Source organism: Cladophialophora yegresii (genome assembly GCF_000585515.1).
Source record: "Cladophialophora yegresii CBS 114405 chromosome Unknown aczIN-supercont1.6, whole genome shotgun sequence".
Taxonomy (NCBI): Eukaryota; Fungi; Ascomycota; class Eurotiomycetes; order Chaetothyriales; family Herpotrichiellaceae; genus Cladophialophora; species Cladophialophora yegresii.
This window is the reverse complement of record NW_006913050.1, coordinates 691,453-712,284: the sequence shown is the minus strand read 5'-3', so window position 1 is coordinate 712,284 and position 20,832 is coordinate 691,453. Positions and strand designations below refer to the sequence as shown.

The 20,832-nt window shown below is 54.5% G+C and overlaps 7 protein-coding genes across 7 annotated transcripts; 5 read left to right on the top strand and 2 right to left on the bottom strand.

The window, feature by feature from the left end:
* Nucleotides 1–813: 813 nt before the first annotated feature.
* Nucleotides 814–3,198, top strand: A1O7_08263 (uncharacterized protein; the record flags this gene model as incomplete). Its single annotated transcript, XM_007762256.1, has 10 exons — nucleotides 814–1,079; nucleotides 1,182–1,466; nucleotides 1,522–1,795; nucleotides 1,839–1,961; nucleotides 2,013–2,114; nucleotides 2,166–2,305; nucleotides 2,369–2,478; nucleotides 2,530–2,738; nucleotides 2,838–2,895; nucleotides 2,963–3,198. The coding sequence occupies 10 exons, from the start codon at nucleotides 814–816 to the stop codon at nucleotides 3,196–3,198; spliced, it is 1,803 nt and encodes a 600-aa protein (XP_007760446.1).
* Nucleotides 3,199–4,771: 1,573 nt separating this feature from the next.
* A1O7_08262 (uncharacterized protein) lies at nucleotides 4,772–5,351 on the top strand (the record flags this gene model as incomplete). The annotated part of the gene is made up of 3 exons (XM_007762255.1): nucleotides 4,772–4,811; nucleotides 4,855–5,000; nucleotides 5,103–5,351. 3 exons carry the CDS (start codon nucleotides 4,772–4,774, stop codon nucleotides 5,349–5,351), a joined length of 435 nt encoding a protein of 144 aa, XP_007760445.1.
* A 1,195-nt stretch (nucleotides 5,352–6,546) lies between these two features.
* A1O7_08261 (uncharacterized protein) lies at nucleotides 6,547–7,761 on the top strand (the record flags this gene model as incomplete). Its single annotated transcript, XM_007762254.1, has 1 exon — nucleotides 6,547–7,761. The coding sequence occupies one exon, from the start codon at nucleotides 6,547–6,549 to the stop codon at nucleotides 7,759–7,761; it is 1,215 nt and encodes a 404-aa protein (XP_007760444.1).
* Nucleotides 7,762–9,507: 1,746 nt separating this feature from the next.
* A1O7_08260 (uncharacterized protein) lies at nucleotides 9,508–10,095 on the top strand (the record flags this gene model as incomplete). The annotated part of the gene is made up of 1 exon (XM_007762253.1): nucleotides 9,508–10,095. The coding sequence occupies one exon, from the start codon at nucleotides 9,508–9,510 to the stop codon at nucleotides 10,093–10,095; it is 588 nt and encodes a 195-aa protein (XP_007760443.1).
* Nucleotides 10,096–14,402: 4,307 nt separating this feature from the next.
* On the bottom strand, nucleotides 14,403–14,912 carry A1O7_08259 (uncharacterized protein; the record flags this gene model as incomplete). The annotated part of the gene is made up of 1 exon (XM_007762252.1): nucleotides 14,403–14,912. One exon carries the CDS (start codon nucleotides 14,910–14,912, stop codon nucleotides 14,403–14,405), a length of 510 nt encoding a protein of 169 aa, XP_007760442.1.
* A 2,197-nt stretch (nucleotides 14,913–17,109) lies between these two features.
* On the bottom strand, nucleotides 17,110–17,979 carry A1O7_08258 (uncharacterized protein; the record flags this gene model as incomplete). Its single annotated transcript, XM_007762251.1, has 1 exon — nucleotides 17,110–17,979. One exon carries the CDS (start codon nucleotides 17,977–17,979, stop codon nucleotides 17,110–17,112), a length of 870 nt encoding a protein of 289 aa, XP_007760441.1.
* Nucleotides 17,980–19,033: 1,054 nt separating this feature from the next.
* On the top strand, nucleotides 19,034–20,821 carry A1O7_08257 (uncharacterized protein; the record flags this gene model as incomplete). The annotated part of the gene is made up of 1 exon (XM_007762250.1): nucleotides 19,034–20,821. The coding sequence occupies one exon, from the start codon at nucleotides 19,034–19,036 to the stop codon at nucleotides 20,819–20,821; it is 1,788 nt and encodes a 595-aa protein (XP_007760440.1).
* Between the last annotated feature and the right edge of the window lie 11 nt (nucleotides 20,822–20,832).

Below are 20,832 nucleotides of genomic sequence, written 5' to 3'. Positions count from 1 at the left end.
GAGACATACGGAGATCGTCTCGCCAGGGACGTCCAGTCAGTCATTCGATGAATTGGTCGAGCCTGGCCCCGTAGGAGAGCATACTCTTTCGAGAGAGAATGAAGAAAGGGAAAAGTGAAGGCAAGGCCAGCAGATTAGAACTTTTTGCAGTATGAAATACAGAACAGCCTCGCAGAACGATGGGTAAGGGTGCTTGTAGGTACTGTACTGTGTGGAGCAATGGCAATGCAATGCAATACCTTGGCCTTACTTGCCTGGGAGGTACCGTAACAAGTATCATACTCCGTACTCTAGGCAGACCTACCAGTCCTCCGTACCGTCCGATGTACGCTCCGACCGCCCTCGATGCCGATATCCGGCTTAGCACATCTTGCCACGCCCCCGTGCAGATGTGCTGTGTGCCGCGGATGGATCGCTGGCGGCGCTCACTCCTGTTCGTACAGTAGATCCCCGCATTACGAGACTTTTGGAGATATGTAGAATCAGCCAGGAATGGGATGGGGTGCGACACATACCACTTTAACCGAGGCCGAGGCTTACCTCCAAATGGGTTTCTGCAAAAGCCGTGCCACGGTATAACGACCGTGGATACTGACTCCCGCGGATACTTCTTGACTTTATCAGATCAATAGAAGCACACGCAGGCACGGGTGGTGTGATATCGGGTCGCTCTCGTGTCCTGTCCGTCATCATATCTGTCTGTTCGCCCTTGGCCTCGCGAGTGGCCTGGTAGCGCTTGATATATCACCACCGGACGTCCGTCATAGGCGCAGCCTACATTTACTCATTCAGGAGCACCGCTGTCATCGCAGCATGGCGCCGTCCAAGGATGGCGAGGGTTTCTCGTCATCGGAGACGGGCGAGGTCTTCAACGAGCGCGGCTGGATGGTCCAGAACGCGCGGGGGTATCGGATCCACGAAGAACCGTACGACACGCCGCGCAAGATAAGGGTCATCCATATTGGTGCCGGGGCCTCGGGGATCACATTCTCCAAGTTCGTCGAGGAACGGTGCAAGAACGTCGACCTGCAGATCTATGAGAAGAACAAGGACGTCGGGGGCACTTGGCTGGAGAATAGGTAGGTCTCCGTCGCGTCAGCTTGAGTTGGTTTGGCGCGCCAGCCAGGCGCGCCCTGCCACCCGTGAGTCATGTTGGCTGATCTGTTTTGGTGGCGACGAAGATACCCAGGATGCGCATGCGACATTCCCTCGGCGTCGTACCAGTTCACCTGGGAGCGAAACCCCAATTGGACGCAGTATTACTCCGAATCACCCGAGATATGGCAGTACTTCAAGGGTGTTGTCAACAAGCACGGGCTGATGAAGTATGTGAAGCTGGAGCATGCAGTAGTAGGCGCGTATTGGCAGCCCGAGGCGGGAGAGTGGGAGGTTCGAGTTCGACGACCAGATGGAACCGAGTTTGTGGATCGATGTAATGTGCTTGTCAATGGTGGCGGGATCTTGAAGTATGTTGTTCCTTGCGAGTTCGATGGGGTGATGCTGATGCGCTGTCGGCGGCAGCAACTGGAAATGGCCTGACATCAAAGGCCTACATTCATTCAAAGGCACCCTCGTGCACAGCGCCAACTACGACACCTCGCTGGACCTGAACGGCAAACGCGTCGCCGTCATAGGTATCGGGAGCAGCGGTATCCAGATTATCTCCAAGATCGCGTCCCAGGTCAAGCAGCTGTACCTGTGGGTAAGGTCGCCGACATGGATTACAGCGGGCTTTGCTCAGAGATTTGCGGGCCCGAACGGGGCGAACTTCCACTGCAAGTACAACAAGCCACTTGTCTTGGGTTGAAGCTGACGTCGGCTTAGATACTCCGGAACAGCAGAAAGCGTTTGCTGAAAATCCGGAACTGTTCCTCAAGTATTCGAAGATGATTGAATCTGAGCTCAATGTCAGATTCAAATTCATTTTGAATGGGACCCAGGAGGCAGAAGGCGCCAGAGAGGTAAATTAGCCTATGGTGATGGGGTGGAACCTGCTGACACACATCTTGCAGTTTGCCCGGAACGAAATGATGCAAAAGCTAGGTTCGACGAAACCGGAACTCCTCGAAGCGATAATTCCGAAGAACTTTGGCGTCGGGTGCAGGAGGCCGACTGTGAGTGATCTGAGGGAGAAGTGTGAGCATGGCTGACTGGGGCCGTGATAGCCCGGTAACGGATTTCTCGAATCGCTGAACCAGGACAATGTCTGCGTCTTTACCTCGCCCATGAAAGAGATCAATGCAGAAGGCTTCGTCGACAGCGAAGGTCAGCAACACGACGTGGACGTCATCATTTGTGCGACAGGGTGAGATCTGATGCAGCCGATTCCAAAGAGGAGCTTAAGAACCCTCTGCTGACGATACTTCAGTTTCAATACCAGCTGGATCCCCAGATTTCCGGTCGAGGCAAACGGCCACAGCATCGAAAAGATGTGGGCCAAAGAACCCACGTCATATCTTTCCCTTGGAGTTTCGCACAGTATGAGATACCCCGATGTGTCGACATTAGCAGTTGCTGACTAGAAACAAGTGCCGAATTACTTCATGATGGGTGGCCCATACGGTCCTCTTGGTCATGGCTCGTTCCTCCCAATCATCGAGACGCTTGCCGGCAATATCATCCAGGTCATTCAGAAGATGCAGAAAGACCGCATTAAGAGTCTGACACCCAAGTCCGAGATTGCCGAGCAGTTCAGAGAACATGCACAACTGTTCTTGAAGAGGACGGCGTGGACTTCGGTGAGTAACCCTCCTCATGTGATGGATGCAGATGGTCCAATTTGCTCAAAGCTGTGCGACCGGTCGTGTTGGCGAGGCTGACTTTCTTGTGTGCTGCAGGGATGTAGTTCGTGGTTCAAGCAAGGAAGAATCGATGGTCCGCTTCCCATGTTTCCAGGTACGTTGTCTTTCAAGCCACTGTTATTGCTTGGGTCACTATCGACAGAGCTAACGCATATTCACAGCTTCCCGCCTAGTGTACATGGATCTGCTAGCCACGCCGAGGTTTGAGGACTATAACATCGAATATCTCAATCCTCTGAACATGTTTGAATTCCTGGGCAACGGCTTCGCAAGGCGGGAATTTGACGGACGCGACTTGTCATACTATCTTGGCTTGTTGCATGGCGAAGACCACCAGATTGACCTTGAGGGAGACATTCACGAGGATCTTGCGAAGCTGAACCTCATACAGCCATAATCGGGCAGATGCGAGTCTAGAATAGAATTTCACCATGCGCGTACATGAGACGCGTCTGACATTGTTGCGTGTGAGGAAATAACGCTTCGCCGCATTATGATGGGCTTCCTGTTACGATGGACTACAGGATGTATGGCCTTCGCTGCCACCCAGCTGCAGCTGCATACAGAGTACAGATTCTCTTAATCAAATACTCCGTAAATAGGTCAGAGAACGAGGGCACACTAGCACGAAGGTAATTCGACTGGAACAGGCCGGCTCCTGCAGGTGCATCGCCTTATGGTGCACAAGACGGATTCATGTGTGATGAGTGCAGATCAATTGGCTCTCAGAACAAGATAATCTCGCTCCTTTGTGACAAGAGGCCCAGACCGCCTCAGTAGGTGCTCATTCAGGTGGCTCATCAAGATACCACATAGGCGGGGGGATGTTTGAGCTGAATCGACTCTCGTATTCTTTACGGCACTAGGAGCCAAGAGTTCTTGACTGAACTTGGCTGCATGGTGCGCTCCATGGGCTGATGAGGAGTGGTTTGCAATTGAGAAGGAGTGATATTGACAGCTTGCTGAGTGGAAGCTGAAGTTTTGCACAGAGATATTCGTGTTGGAGCAGCCACAACTCCTGGTTCGTGTGGATACTGAGAGCTGCTTGATGTCCAAAAGTGAAGCATTGCAAGAAAGGCACAAGCTTGCTTAGCGTTCGAGGCAGGCCTAGCTAATATTTAACCAATCGGGACCCGGGCTTATCGAAGCAAACCGCGCTAAAGGAGAGACTCTTGGCGCTCCTCGCGCTCGAAACTCGCTACCATCTGTTTGACCTCTCTGATCATCTGCTCTCAATTCACAACAACCACTATTTTCTCACCGCATGCATCACGGTGCCGCCGAGGCTTGTGGAAGATGCGGAGAGAATAGTAGAGAATAACATAGCATCCAATCATGCGCTGCCGTGTCTGCAACGAACTTCAGCCCTACGGAGCTTCGCACCTTCGGCCACTTGGCCCGTGCGGGAGTGCTCGTGTCACTCGTGTGAAACACAGCATAGCCTGCAACGACCGACGTCTCGAGCTGAGGTGATGAATGAATCGAGTCTCGCTTGTTACCGCTGCTGAAGTTTTTGTAGCCCATCATTCCTGATGGTGTCCACCAGCCTCCGCACTCCTCTTCTGTCAACTCCAAGTACAAGCTGACAGGACTGCAACTACAGGCAGCCACGGTGCTTGATGACTCGGAGCTGAGCTCTTTGTCCCGTCTTTACTGGGCCCACCATGAGAGACATACCTCAGCGCAAGATCTTCGCCGTCCCGCTCGCCACTAAATTTAAATCAATTGTCGTGATCGGCTTGACGTTGCGTGATGGAAACCCGGAATAACATTGCAATGGTTTCAATGGGGGGCTGAGCGCTGAAAGCTCTGCCAAGTGCGGAGGATTGCGATTTGGCGTACGACATGTCGGTGGCTGCTGAGCATAAAATGGAGGGCCTCCTACACGCAGCACATCCTCATACCAAAGCAGTCCTGCTCACAGCCATCTCCTTGATCTCACTCCACGCACCGATTCCTAACTATCCACCATGGGCAGCGTGACCGAAACCGACACCAAATACACAACAGGTATGGTTTCGCACAACATCCAACGCCACTTCTAACAGTCCAGGTGTGATTCTCGCCGTGACGCAAAAGTCCGAGGGCGAGTATGAGGTGAACCAGGTGGAGGGCCAGGATCGGATCCCGCCCCCTCCAGGAGGGATCACCGAGCTCGGCTCGCGCCGATACATTGAATACGACAAGAAACCTGTCTATGTAAGCCTAGCCCATGCCCGTGCGCGGCTGTCGTTATGTGGCAGGCGTGGCAGACCTACACCATAGGCTTCTGTCCGAGCTAATGTCTCATTCTGTACCCAGTGCAAAGGATACTATGAGCCGTCCTCGTTCCAGATTTCGATCCAGATCCACATTCTGGGCGTCAACATCGGCTCATACACGAGCAATCTCAACAACGTCAGCCTCAGTGTTTCGGTCAACATCAACAGTGCCAAGGGGCGTGTGAAATGCTACCGCCAGAACAATGACGTTCGGGTTCAGATCGAGATCAGGAATAAACCCGGGCATGGCGACCAACAATGGCAGTGGGACGACAGGATGCTGAATTAGTTGATGATGGGGCGTGTGGGCAAGTGTCGGCAGTAACGAGAAACAGTGGTCACAGTGTAAGGGAACATAGTGGGCGGGGCGAGGCGAGTAAAGTCCAGCACCTCAATACCTCAGGGCACGTAGATGCGCTGTAAAGCAGTAGGTGAAAGAGGTACTAAGTAGCCATTGGCATAAGTAGTCCTCTGTTTGTGTGGCCGTATTATTCCTCTAACCTGTTCTTGAGCCTGGAGACTACAACCTGTTCCCACCTTCAGAGTGCAAGGCGGTAGCTGTACACAGATTCTGTCTTCCCATGAAAGACGGCATCATAAAGGTCGTGGTGCACCTGAGTACCTATGTACACGACTACTCTGTATATTCATTGGCCCTCCACGATCGTAACTTGGTAAGCGACGGTTGTATGATGTGACCGCTCCCTTGTCTTATGTCACCATCCGTCTCAACAATTCAGCTTACAGTACGGAGGCGTGCACACAAAGGCGTTGCCGCGCTAATTAAAATGACAGCCACTCGCTCAATGACAGAGCAATTTCATGTGACGACGCTACCATTTAGGGGCTCAGTGCCTAAAGCACGCCTAGAACTATCCTATACTAGGGGCGCCTCTAGGCGTGAAGGTAGGTGCTCGCTAACCAGCTCAAACAAACTCAGGGGTGGTTGCCTCGGACAACCAATAGTAAATAGGGTTGTCTTTTAAAGCACCGTCATTCCACCACTAGCGTGGCAACGCCTTTGTGTGCACGCCTCCGTACCTACTCCATACCTCCCATCAGTACGCCCTCACGGCTCGAGCCGGACTCGGCATGAAACTCGCCGAGCCGAGTGAAGCAAGGGCGACGCTTGAGTAAGTGATATCGCAGCGACCGCGTCACACATTCGCGTCCGGCGCCACATCAGGCCGATACTCGTGACAATTGCTTAGAAATTTATACGGGAACTGACAGTACATCAAGATGACAACCTGACACACCTCCACCACCACCAAGGTAATATTCCGACATTGACGGACACCACGGCACGATATGTCCTCATAATACTCAGGGTAGACGCTCCCATGCACAACTGCCCATGTAATATGACGCGAGCTTGGGAAATTGTCCGGAGAACCTACTCTGCTCGCAGCTCTACTCTACTCGACGCGACGCTCCACTTCACCTGACTACCAGTCGCCCCACGAGACCGCCATCTACCCATAATGTCTCAGTCCCAGCTCCCCGTCCTCATCGCGGGCGCGGGTCTGGCGTCACTCCTCTTTGCCCGCTCCCTTCTCCGCGCCAACATCCCATTCCAAGTCTTCGAGCGCGACGCCTCCCTCTCATTCCGTGGCCAGGGATACCGCCTGCGCCTTTCGACCGAGGGCCTCGACGCCATCGAGTCAGTGCTCGACAAGCCCTCTTTCCAGCGTTTCTACGACCACTGCGGCAAGACCGGCGGCGGGGGTTTCACCCACTTGGACGCCCGAACCGGCGAGCCGCTCGACCAGCAGGGCAGTAGCGGTGGCGGCGGTGGCGGTTCTGGGCCCGGAAACCTCGGCTCCCGCGACGGAAAGGTCGTGGGCATCGCGCGTGGGGATATGCGCCGTCTCTTCATGGAGGGATGTGAACCGTACGTGCACTTCAACAGGCACGTGGTGGGGTATGAGCTCGTTGAGGGACGCGACGATGCCGTCCGCGCGCTCTTCGCCGACGGGACAAAATCCGAGGACGGCTCCCTGCTCGTGGGCGGTGAGGGGATCAAATCCGCGGTGGCCAAACAGGTTAGTGGCGGTCTCTTGAAAGTGTATGATCTTGGAGCGCGCGGGATTCACGGCCAAGCGCCCACCACGGCATTCCGATCTCTAGGCGAGGGTGTGTTTCGCGTGGTGGACGACACGAACACCCGCGGCCGCGTGTCGATCATCACGAACGTGCGGCCCAATGAGATGGACGATCCGAGCGTCGAGTTCGGGTGGACGATGGTCGGTGTGCCTGGCGCGATAAGGGCGCCTAACGACGACTACACTATCGTAGGGGAGACGGCCGCGCGGATTGCCCAAGAGCTGACACGGGACTGGCACCCACGGTTCAAGCCGCTGTTCGACGACATGAATGTTGGGCAGGCTGCGTTTTGGAAGATCACTTGCTCGACGCCGACCGGGGTGCCGGAGTGGACTAACGAGCCGCTCGTGACGGTAGTTGGCGACGCCGTGCATGGGATGACCCCTGCAGGAGGGATTGGCGCGAACACCGCGGTCAGAGATTCGGCCTTGTTGGGCCGGCTCTTGCGTGAGGCGGGGGGAAACAGGCCTGGCTTGACGGCCGAGTATGAGCAGCAGATGAGAGTCTATGCTAGCGAGGCGGTCAGGAGCAGTTACGGTATGGCGACGAAGCAGTTCCAGGTCAACGTCGACGAGTTGTCCGAGGTGGTTTGAGTACGATGCTGGTGTGAGTCGCTCGGAGGAGCAGCGACGGGAAGCATACCTCTGTTTGGTTCTGGCGGGGGTCGAGATCGAGAAGCAAGATTTCTGTTTGTCGACGATTAGACTTGTAGACTCTGTCACTAGACAGATGTTTCTGACGTCGTCACATCATCGGCACATACAATGCTCACAGCTATGCATACTGCTGCGAAGCATTGCCGAGTCACACGTCAGCGATGTCGACCGGCCTCTCGACGCTGTAGGCGGCATCGTTTTACCAGCTTCCGCGTCACGCGCAACTTGAAGTACGTACGAACTCCATCTCTCAAGCAAGCGTAGTATGGACGATCTCTTAGATTACGCAGTTAGACTCAAACATAGCGTACATATCTCCTCCACGTGTCATTCATTCACACTCCTAGCCGCTTCAGAGCCCGCCTTGGTCGGCCCGGGGAAGTCATCCAGCAGCACCTTGATCATGTCGAAGCAGCGCCCTCAGGGTGGTAGAGTCGCCGTAACGAACAGCAGTCACGATGGCTGCTTGCTTTGCTTTGCGGAGATATTAGGAACTTCAGAATCGATGCATCACAGCGGCACTGAGAGGTGATCTTTCCATGTTTGCACGCCCTGTCCACCGGGGCGTTGTGCCTGGATTGCCCTTGCGGCGTTGTGCAGGACTCACAGGGCGCCCGACGAGAGAGGGCGGACAAGCAAAAGGACATTGTCCCCATCCGAGACCAAGAAGCTACATACTGTAGATCAGCTGTTTATGTGGCCTCACTCGCACAATAAGGTAATTCGATTCATCCACCCTCCGTTCCCTCTGAGGCGACCGTCTTGGTCGCAGTCGATGATTAATTCGTACCCATCAACTCGATCAATTCGCGATCGGATCCGGAGTATGACCAAGTAGCCAACGTCTCGCGAGATGCTGCATCTCGTTCGAGTAATTACTGATTTGACCAGGCGTGCCAGGCCTCCAACACGAGGTATGGGAACCACGCCGTGGCCATGGCGCGTAGATCGGAATCTGGTGGAGCTGGGGAATGACGCAGTGAGGCCAAGCGTACGGCGCCCTGCCCTTTCAGGCCCTATGTAAGCTATCCTGTATACCAACACAGCCGCCCCAAAGCCAATGCTTGGGCTCGTGAATGTCTAACGAGGCTGAGAGCTCTAACCGGATATGGTTCTACGCAGCGCTCTTGGACTTTCAATCGTCATAGGGAGGGATGATCGTCTTTCTGTTGCAGTACCCGTATCAGGGCGCAGCAGAGGTGGCTACCACCAATACTGTACACACGAACTACGAGGTAGCACAACTGTGTAGTAATGATCGGCCTGGTGGATGTGTATATGAGATGGACTCGAGGATGGAGTTGCTTCATGGATCTCAATCTTACATGAATCGCCTTGTTACCAACCTAGATAACTCACCCACACCTCAACCGTCCACACAGTAATTATTCCGCTGTGATCGTGCGCGCGCATAACATTCCATTTCTCTTACTACCCAGCAAGGAGAACGTATTGCTACACTCCTTCTGTGATTCCTGCAGTACGACGCTCCCTTATTCCACCACTGTTGAAAAACATCGACCCAATTGACCCAACGGTCGCCCGTTCTCCGCCAAAATCCGCAAGGCCACTCATTCCACGATGAGCACGTTCTCACTGTCTCGCCTGCTTGGAGGCCATTCGCCTCACTCACACTCATACTCGCACTCGCACTTCCACAACCCACCGCCTCCAAGCTACGACATGAGCCAAACCACTCAAGTCCTCACGTTCCGGCCGTCTCCGTCCGACTCGAACCTGACATTGATAGAGCGCACGAATTACGACCCCAACTACCCGCAAGCGTACACCACGACGCCACTGTTCTCCATTTCCAGCCAAAAATCGTCGAAAGAGGTCCACATCTACCGCATCGGCGTGGGCAACCACGCCATCCATCCCACATTGATCAGCTCTTCGAGGTACAGTTCTCTGAAGTCCGCCACGGAGATCTCCCTCGCGGCCGGCCAGTCCATTAAACTGACGTCCAGTGGCGCGGGGGACGGGTATAAATTCACGTGTCCCCCACTTGGGCGGATGAAGTGGAAGAGCAAAATGAGCGGGGCGCTGGTGCTGCAGGATGAGAATCGGATTCAGTTGGCGAGATACGATTCTCAGAGTGGGTTCAAGGGAGTGCAGGCGGCCAAGTTTGTAATTCTCGTCCCAGCGGATGATTATCTGTTGGATGTCATTGTTGTGACGGGGATGGCGGCGGTGAAGATGCAGGGCAAGGATAAGACGGCGTTGGAGGTCGTGGCCGAGGTGGTTGGTGGGGTTGCTGGCTCGGGTTGAGGTGGTCAAAAATTACGTTCTGAAGGGGGCCTTGGATATCGTCACCGATAGGTGTGGAGAGAGGAAGGTCCGTACGTGGATGGGTAGAAGGCGTAGGTTGGAATTGGGAGGATCGTGCTAAGGATGCGCAGGTCTGGATGCATAGTCTGGGAACTGACCCGCAAGGCAGCACCTGGAACGTACGACCAAATCATAGTGTAGCTGTGTTGCTGAATACTGCGCGCTCGATTACACCTGGAAAACAGTGAGACAAATACATCGTTTGAGGTTCTTCCTCCTGGTATTTCCGCCCACGATCAGCCCACTTGCGAATGTGCGTGGAATGCGAAGTCAGCTTCAGTCCCCAGCCAAGAGATGTTTCGGCAAAGCTGGATGAGAGGCTGCTTGCACGGGGGCGCAGCACGGACTCCACAAAGGCACCCATCCGATCCATCGCGTGGTCCAGCAGTCAATGGTTACGTGCGCGAACTGAAGTAGGAACGTGATGTTCGCTAGGTTCCCCTAGAATTGTAATTTTGGTCCAGTTCCGGGTAAATATTAGCATCATGGGGCATGTTTGTGGAAGGCCAGACAAAGCAGCAAGCCATGGTGCATGTGGGCGCCACAAGGAAGGCATATGCTCTTTTCAACACAACCTGAGGGAGTACGCTGATGATGTGAGGGTATAAAAGACCTTCGCCGCTCTCACCGGAGTACAAAGGACGGAAGAATGGTCGCTATTAGCACATTAATAAATCTGGAAATTCTCTGTGCATCCGACGCAGTCGTGCGGGTGTTTCCATAATTAGCCAGCTTGAAGGTGTTGCTAAACGGTAGATGAAGGATCTTCCAGTACGTCGATATGAAGCACCAGCTGTGGTGCTGTGGCTCAGCCGCTCTTCAAGACATGAAGACGAGGCTCTTGAGTGGCTCTTCAGGCTGCCAAGACAGTACGACCCCATGACGGGCTGCGTGACTTCGATCACACTTGCATCTTTGTCCTCTGTGGCAGCCTGATCTATGACTTTTCGAAGGGATACCTTTAGTCTTGACAGAGAATCGTTTCTTCTTTGGCCTTCTTCTTTGCCGCTGCAGCTTCTTCCTTGGCCTTCTTACCAAGCGGACTACACAGGTGCCCGTCAGGCCTGAGGTCAAAACAGCGCCCAGCACCGGCACTGTTGCGAGACCGAGTCCCAGTTGCCAAATGAGACGGATACGACAAAGCGACGCAGATCATGCATAGGAGGGGTTTCAAATATCTCCCCCTTGCCCGTTGGTCAACCGTCAATACACCTAGTCCAGTGCTAATGAAAGATCATGCTTAATCATGGAGGAGAGTATTACGGTACAGGTGAAGCCAGATTTTTAAGGCCGCAGATCCTCTGACACCCGATATGCAGAAGGCCCTGCAGAAGACCGAACACACGAATATTCGTGACAGGAAATCTCTATGACGGGCTACTAGTACTCGCTCGAGAACGCTTCCTCTCCCCTCCAATATTCCTGACGACGAAGCTGGGAAAGTCTTCGGCTCTGCCGTGACGGGACGTCTTGACTCTGACCTTAAAAGTAATGCTTCTCTGGGTACCGAAGTCATCGTTCGACTGGCGAAAGGCACTTCCGGTATTTTCCACCGTGGTCCCAAGATAGTTGACTCCCGGTTCATGGCGGTGACCACATTCTTCCGGGCCGAGTATACTCTACAAAGGGATCGAGCCTCGGCACCGTTTCTCTCTGATAGTGACGAGTTGCGAAGACGCTGCTACAGCCCAGGCAATGATGATAGACCATCTACGCAGATTGCAAGGTGACGTACAGAAAGTCACCAGAAGGGCAGCCGTACCGCTTGGCCAAGTCGCCTTGCAGACGGACACAAGCGTGAACACCAGTGTATTCTGGTTGCGGGATGCGTTGTGGATGCAGGTCATTGCCGAGCATGAATCTGAAGAAGGTAAGAAACATGATCACCGCCTCCTTTCACAATGTTACAACCTCCGCTCACACTCCCCTTGCGACACCTCCGTCAGACCCTCCTTGCCGGTCGACGGACGAGGCGTGCGCGGGCGAGTCCAGATGCTACTTCGGGAATTCCCGCACCTTCAGAAATACTGGAGTTCATACACCAACGATGGCTCAGCCATTTGAGCAAGCGGAGCGATGCTCCCGGATGAAGGTAAGTCCAAGGTCATCAACCAGAGAACTTGGCAGGTAGATAGACATCATCTGAGCCGGTCTGTTGATCGCAGCGTGATCTCAACGCACAGTTCAGAGAATACGGGTCATCTTCTGGTTTTATGCTATGGTTTAAGAAGTCCGAATGCAGCAAAGCGAAGCACATCTATCGTATCGTACTGGGTAACACCGTATCATGGCCTAATTGGAGCTCGAATCCATGGCTGAACTTGACACAACGATCATAGACAAACGTGCAGCGCAGCCAAGTCTACCTTGGATCTGTATCCACGCTCGAGCCAGGAAAGTACCTACGAAATACTCCATACTGTGTAGCAAGCCAAATGGCTTTCCTTATTCTACCTGTGATACCTTGATCATCTTCTTAGTACTCCGTAGTATATAATACCAGCCATTGGCGGGACAAGATTTTATGATCCTACGAGCCATTGTAAATGGGGTGATGGCGATATCCGCAAATGGCAGGAGCAGGAACAAGCGTAGAGATCGCCCAACAATGGGAGAAAAGGACTGAAATAGGGACTGGAATAGATGATGATTCCTTTGGGACAGCCAACACTCCCTGTGTCCCCTTCTCAGGCGCTATCCATGGGTGACCAGGCTCATACTCATGCTCCATTACTGCTGCTGCTTGCAGCGCGCATCTCATCCTCGCACGTCTGATCTCTGATCTCGCCAGTCGGGCACCACCACACCCATCTACAACCACAACCACCAACCGATCATGAAACATCTCAACTCCCCGCTGTAATCCATTTTCTCTCATCTCATCCCATATAGTCCATGCGGGACAACCCACACGACGCGCAGCTTCCGAACACCATCAATCAACGCCATGCTGTTCAATTCGCTTGACCACTTGTCTTATGTATACTCCGTTCGTTCATCAACTCAAATACCACCCCACTCCATTCGCATCGCTAATCTCAGTCATCGAATGTTAAGGTAAGGCAACGCACCGCGTCGTGCGTTCAGAGCAAGTTGAACTCTGCCGCGGCGTTGTTGACACCAGCGGTCTGCGCCCGCGTCTCCCGTAGCGCAGCCAGCGGTCGAGGCTTAGGAAGCGTCGCCAGTGCGGCCGTGGGTGTCTGAAGTGTGGTCTGCTGCCTCGGCAAGTAATACACGGCAAGGAAGGGAGCCAAGGCCGTGGCCGTCGTGGCGACGAAGGTGCCGATCGTGAAGTGGGACATGTTGTTTTGTTGTTTGTGGGTTTGACTTGGTTGCGCAGGAATGCGTAGTGTGTGTGTCGTCTAGGTCTATCGCTTGATGTTCTGATTTCCGAATTGGCAGGTGCGGTTCGTCAACGAGAGACTTGAGTGAATTTCTATGCTCTATGCTCTAAGCTTTGTGCTGTATGCGAAAAGGCAAAGAAAAGAACGAAGGCGTCGGGTTTCAGCGAATGGAAAATAAATAGGTACGGCAGCAAAGTGTCGCAGGAGCGAGAGTGATGGTGACAGTGGCGGTGGAAAAGAAAGGAAGGAAAACCATAAATCACGCATGCGCGACGCAGAAAATTTGTGGCAACCTTTAGGCGCAGAAGAGCGATCGCGAAGCTCATGCCATGGTGGCGCCAGCTGCAAGGGGAAACAGGGGGCGAGACGCGCCTCTGGCTGGCGGAAATCAGGGGCACGCAGAGCAGTGGTTCTGATGATTGGGGGGATGGATGATTGGGGGAAGCCCAGCTCGGCCAGCTCGGCCAGGAACCCGCCAGGGAAGGGGATACTGTACTAGGCCAGTCCGAGCCTGCAGGATCGTCAGTTGTCGGCGACGTCTAGCCGGGCCTATCGCTGCGAGTACAGTAGTCCATCCGGAGGACGTACCCTTGTACCGAGTACTCGAGTACATCCTCGCGAATAATGAGGAACTTAGGGACTGTTCGCTCGGCCACCTACGAGGAGGTCCAGCAGCCCGTGGGGCTGTGGATCTTACTTTGTAGGTAGACAGTACGAGCACACAGCACATGGCGGATCGCATCTGCCGTTAGCCGAGCTTTGGTTGAAAATTGGCCACGTCCATACTGTGTACATGGCGAGTGTATGAATCTCGAAGCACACACAGTACTGTATAAGATGAGGATCAAGGCACGCCATCCAGCCCATGATCGTCCCTTCTACCCAGTACTCGTACGTTACCCGCTACTGCTGTACCTTTCCCTTCTGCCAGCTATCCTTCTCCGCTACCAAATCCGCCAACTTCTTCTCCAGCTCTCGAATCTTATCCAGCTTGTTTTGACGGTGTTTCCGCGAGTTCATTGTATTGCGGATCCGTTGCGCGCCTTTCTTGTCCGCCATGTCGACGAAATGGATCTGTGGTCCGTATTTTGAAGGGCCGTTCTTGGGTTTCGAAACGCTGCCGCCGCCGCAGAGAGTGGCAGGTGTACTCGCCATCGACGTGGGTGGTGTCAGAAATTGGAAGTGATCGGCTTCGGTGTCGGCTTTCTGAGAAGAACGTGGTGTTTTCGATGCTGTTACAGCTGCTGATGGGCTAGCCGCCATATCGCGTTCTCCTGATTGAACGGCCTTGGCGGAGGTGGACATATCCCCGCAGGATGCTTGGAACGTCGGACCCGACGGACACGGGAGATCTCCTGGGAAGGACACAGCAAAAGGGTTCGCGAAGAAGCTTTCGGCAAACGAGAAGGTCATGCCGTGTGATCCGTGCCCCTCTACTGCCTCGTCCCTGGGAAACGAAGAGTGAGTTCCCTGCTGAAGCCTGTCTTCTTCTTCTTCCTCCACAGGGATATGCTGCGTGGCCACTTGTAGCGCCTGGGCTGCGTCTTCATCGTAGACATTGTTACTGAGATCCACAAAGGGATCAAAGTCACAGGCCCCTAGCAAGGGTGCATGATGCTGATAGTCACCGACGGGATGACTGGTAATGTTGTTGCTGTATGACGATTGAACGTGTCGCTGGCCATGGCATTGACGATTGACATGGACCAGAGGATAGGACCGAGGATATTGACTTTGCAAGACCGGACATTGATATTCCCACACGGGCCATAGGAGATCCTTATGGCGGGTAGAGGGCAACGAGCTCTCGAACAGGCCGGACGAAGACGTTGACAGCCATTGTTCACTATTTTCCAAGTTGACGTCTGCTCAGGACGGGGTCGTGATCTGGGTGCCTTGCTTGCTTGCCTGGTCCGCAAGGCGGGATGTGAGAGGTATGAAGAGAGAGAGAGAAGGAAAGGGGAAGTGGAAGTGGGAGGAGGTTCAAGTCACACTGGGCTGCTCGTCGGCCAAGGCGGATCGAACGCATTGAACTATGCCATATTGCGTAACTGGGACTTGGACCGAGTGTAACCGCGTGTCAGACGATGGGATTCTGATGACCTTCACCCCCTCTCGACCCTTCAACGAGGTGGAGCTGCTATATGTTACCGTGTCAGACAATATGCTGCTTCCCGTCGGCGGATGAGTCACAGCCGGTGCGAGCTCTGGGCTCGACTTCCTCGAGTGGTACAGCGGAGTTATTAGTGTGTTGACTTCATCCGCAGGAGGACCAAAGGCCAAGACGGGTTGATTTACTCCGTATGCCGCGCAGAGAAACGCCTCAACGTCACTCTTCCGGAGTGCGAGCATTGTTCTAGAACCGGCACGGCGTACACAGTGCGCCATGAGAATGCGACAAGTCTACGAGCAGGAGTGAGGACCACTCCCCCTTCATCTGAACACAGCGTTCACAGCCTCTGTCCGTACTCCCACATACCACAACCGTCTCGACTCGACTCGACCCACGGCTCAACCGACTACCACTCCCTGCTAGGTACTCTTCCATATTCCCAAACCGCTTTCGTGGGCGTCGACACGGCCATCAGGAGGCTGGCTCACCGTCGACGTCTCTACCGAGCAAGAACGATTCAAAAGGGGCCGGTCGCTCGTCACGCTCACTGTTGGAAACGTTCCTTGTGAACAAAACCAGCAGCGATGATGACGTGCGACAGTCCAGCCGACATCAATTGATACTTCCGTGATATCACGCCGTTTTGCCGTTCTGAGCTGTGCGAGTTGTGTCACTTTTACCTCTTCTTCCTTGTTCTTTGCTTGACGAACTTCTTTTGTTACTTGTCTGTTCCGAGGAGTGGAGGGACGTGAAGGCTTAGGAATAGACCGGGACTTCATCAGCAGTGGGTCGTGGTCCCTCGTCATGTGGGATGGGATATAGTTTTGGTCTCCTTGACTCGGCCGTAACCGGGTATATAGCACGCATTATTGACCACACAGGTCCACGAACACGATACATAAGGGCATTCCCGCCTTGGCCACGACAAACACGATATCGAACACCAGCAACTTCCTCACACGCGACTGTTCTGACAAAGAGATAAGGATCACGCAAACCAGAAAGCGAGCCCCTCGATTGCCAGCTTTACACGGGTTCTGCGTCCTTTACATCAGCCGCAAGTGCTCAGCAAGCAACTTTGACAGAGACCTGGACCAGATACGCCAACCATGCCCTATAACAATGGCCCTATTGAGACGCCGCCGGGAGTACTGGCTTGAAGTGACGTGGTCGAGAGATTTGGGTGCGGCACTGGCTCTGGATTCAAAAGAAAGAGCTCCATATCACCGCCCGAGAATGAGGTATGAGAACGGTGGAGGCAGCGTTGCTCAATCTGGAAAAACAGATTGATCCATAGAATACCTCGTAGCGTATGTAGTATGTACTGTGTACAAGAAAATTGAGTCTATATCATGGCCGAGGTCCCTCTTCTAACCGCGCTATGCAAGAAAGAGTTGTCTATGTTGTTTCAATGTAGGGATTGGACGGCTCAATGTTGTTGAGCCACTGGACAGTATTGTATATATACGGCAGCTTCGGGCCGACCTGACTGCCCCCTCACGACCCGCACGTCATATCAATCAACGGGTTGTAGTTCGCATCGACAACAGCAAAGCTGGGCGAGGCGGTAAAGTCGTCGAGATCGTAGAAGAAATAGTTCAAGCTGTTCAAGCTGGCGCAGGTGACCTGCCACCAGTACGTCTGGAGACTCTCGACCGAGGGAACCGCATTACCCACAGTATCCCCGGAGATAGGCTGGCCCGTCTCGGTCGTCCAGACGTCCTTGCCCTGAGCGACGGCGCGCACCTTTTCGACAGCCGCCCAGTACGCATCGCTGGCGGCACCGTTGTCGATCGAGACGCCCTCCCAGTACGGGTATGCGTCGTTACCCAGCCAATCGACAGCCTGGATCACCGGGGTGTTGGCGCCGTCCACCCACGCGGTCCACGTATCAACATGCCCAACCGACTTGTCGCTGGCGCCGAGGCCCCAGAGCATGCCCCTCACATCGTTGATCTGGGAAGCCAAGGTGTTGGCGTCGGTGTCGCCGCGGTAGAGATCCTCGGAGCCCACAGACACTGCCAAGATCCAGTCCTTGCCGTACTGTTGGATGGCTTCGAGGAGCGCTTGCTTCTCCGCCTCGTAGTGGGCGTTATCTTCCGTCCAGATGCCGACCAGCAGCGTGGTCCCCGTGTTCAGGGCGGCGGGCACGGCGTTGGCCAGGGTATTGCAGTCGCCTGAGGCGTACAGGCGAGCGCTGTTGAAGTTGCCGGGGAAGCTGGCGATCTTGTTGAACGCGAACTCCCAGTCGGACTGGCTTCGACAGGCTCCACTGGGCAGGTTGGCGCCGATGTTGAAACCTCGGAAGTAGGCGTCTGCTCCGGAGATCGTTGTAGCCGCGAGGGCGATCAGTTGACTTGACTTCATCTTGGTTTGGGAGTTTTGTGAAATGATGGACCAGTACTAAGATCGGCGGATGGCCTGGATATTCAAACAGATCGACCGGCCGGAAATGAATAGAATCGAGATTGTAGCAAACGAATGACTGTGATAACGAATGTTTTCAAGCGAGTGAGTGAGAGGAACTGCTCTCAAAAGAATGACTTTCGAATGCTCAAAGGACTGACTGGTATGGACGTTGCAGCAGTATATAACTCGACGACAGAAAGCAGCAAGCAGTGCATTCATGCCATGGGAAAGAAATCGGGCATCCAACCTCCCCTGCTTCAAGGCCGGTCCCTGCTACTTCGTGATGACAGACAGAACATACCCAAGCGGCGCTCGCCTTGTGGAGCAAAGCAAGCCAAAGCATAAAAAGGGGCGCCACCCGAAGGCATGGAAAACCCCTCCGCGACCCAGAAGCCCATGGTTCCGGCGAAGATCAGCGGCCCGTGTTTGCGGCTGTGCCTGAGTTAGCGGGACTTGCGAGATTGGGCGGATCGCGGCATCGGCGAATGATCGTGTTCGGCTTTTCAAGCATGCACTGTGAGGTTAGACACGTTATTTCCGAGGGGACGAAGATGTTCAGAGCATGAGACACTGCGACGTGGAGACACATGGTGAAGCTCGTAGACAAGGAAGAAGATGAGCTGGAGTGTGATAAAAATAATGTGGTTAGTTAGGCGGCCCGATCGTCGGGTCGCATTGCGTGCATCCTGCCGCCTGGGCAAGCGAGGCAGCAGACGCGAGCCTGTCGCGCCTACGAGAGCCAATATGTACGCCGTACGAGGTGCCCTAATTATCCGGAACTCCCGCCTTGGGGCCTCAGGCCAAGCTCAAGGCTGGCTCGGCGACGAGGCTCTGACACGAGCCGTAACAGACTATGAGCACCGAGACGTAAAAGTCCTCGTGGCTTGGATTCAGCGATCCAGGCAGGCAGGAGCCTACGGCGGCTTCTGCGTACTGTATACTGTGTTGGCACGGACATCGGCATGCTGGATCGTGCTGATCTCGACGCTCAAGTCCTCGCCATCAACTTCCGATGGCCATCCGCTTGAGAAGGATTATCCTCCTCTCCACCGCCGCCTGCACGCTACTGGTCCTCTTCTGGGGCCTGCAGGAACGGTTCGTAGAAACAACCTACGACAGGGTGAGTAACTACCATAGCCAATACGGCATCGGACCAAACCACCTCCTCAACCCGGTGTCCAGCTACATACCCCTGCGGACGGTCGCCGCGCGGGTCTTGCCCCGGATCCAGCATGACTTCAAGGCAGCAGTCGCCGGCCATGCTGCGGACGACAAAACTCGACTCGCTCGTCTTGAAATAATTAAGGAGGCAATGGTCCATTCGTGGCACGGCTACCGCCAGAAAGCCTGGCTCCACGATGAACTCGCCCCCGTGACGGGCGGGTCCCGCAAGACATTGGGCGGCTGGTCCGTCACGCTGGTCGACGCGCTCGACACGCTCTACCTGATGGGCATGACGGGCGAGTTTGACGAGGCCGTCGCGGCGGTCGCGGACATTGACTTCACCACGGCCACGCAGCTGCCGATCAACGTGTTTGAGACGACGATCCGATACCTCGGTGGTCTGATCGGCGCGTACGATGTGAGCGAGGGCAGGTATCCGGTCTTGCTGGACAAGGCGAGGGAGCTGGGGGACATGCTGTACGAGGCGTTCGACACGCAGAATCACATGCCGGTCACGAAGTGGTCGAAGATCGGGCCCGGGATAGAGGCACCCAATGCGCAGACGTTGATTGCAGAGCTGGGCACGCTCAGCCTCGAGTTCACGAGGCTCACGCAGTTGACTGGGGATCCACGGTACTACGATGCCGTGCAGCGCGTGACCGATTGCCTGGAAAGCCAGCAGAATCAGACACGGTTTCCGGGGTTATTCCCCCATATCGTCAACGCGAGGGATTGCCATTTCTTCGATGGCGTCTCCTTCTCCCTGGGCGGGTCCGCGGACTCGGTGTACGAGTACTTCCCCAAGGAGTATCGACTACTGGGAGACGGTGCTGAACAGTATAGAAAGCTCTACGAGATTGCCAAGGGCCCGATCAAACGCTCGATCCTCTTCAGGCCAATGACTCCGACAAACGAGGACATTCTTCTAGCGGGCTTGGTGAAGGCCTATAGACCTGGACACACGCAGCTGATACCTCAAACGCAACATCTCGCCTGTTTTGCAGGCGGCATGTTTGCATTGGCAGCAAAGATATTCAGCACGCCAGAGGATATGGAGACGGCCAAGAAATTGGTCCGTGGCTGTATCTGGGCGTATGACCAGATGGCAACTGGCATCATGCCGGAGATGTTTCATGCCGTTCCTTGCCCCGCGGAGCAACTCGAATGCCCCTGGGACGAACATCTCTGGGCGGAAGCCATGTTTGAGCTCAACACCAAGGACGAATCGCCCGAGGACAAACTCCTGCCGCATGATGTGCGTGTCCGCCAAAAGTCGCAACGCCTGCGGTTGGCAAAGGGCGTTTCCGCCATCGCAGATCGTCAATACAATCTGCGTCCAGAAGCCCTGGAGTCCATCTTTGTCCTCTACCGTATCACGGGTGATGAGTCGTTGCGCGACGATGCGTGGCACATGTTCGAGGCAATCATGAAGCAGACCAGGACGGCATATGGCTTCTCGTGCATCGAAGACGTCACGCTGTCGGAGTCGAAAAAGACCGACAGAATGGAGAGTTTCTGGATGGCGGAGACCTTGAAGTACATGTGGTTGCTGTTCGAGGAGCCAAACGTCGTGAGTCTGGATCGATTTGTGTTCAACACCGAGGCACACCCGTTCCGACTGGAGACGGCGAGATAGCTTCATAATTT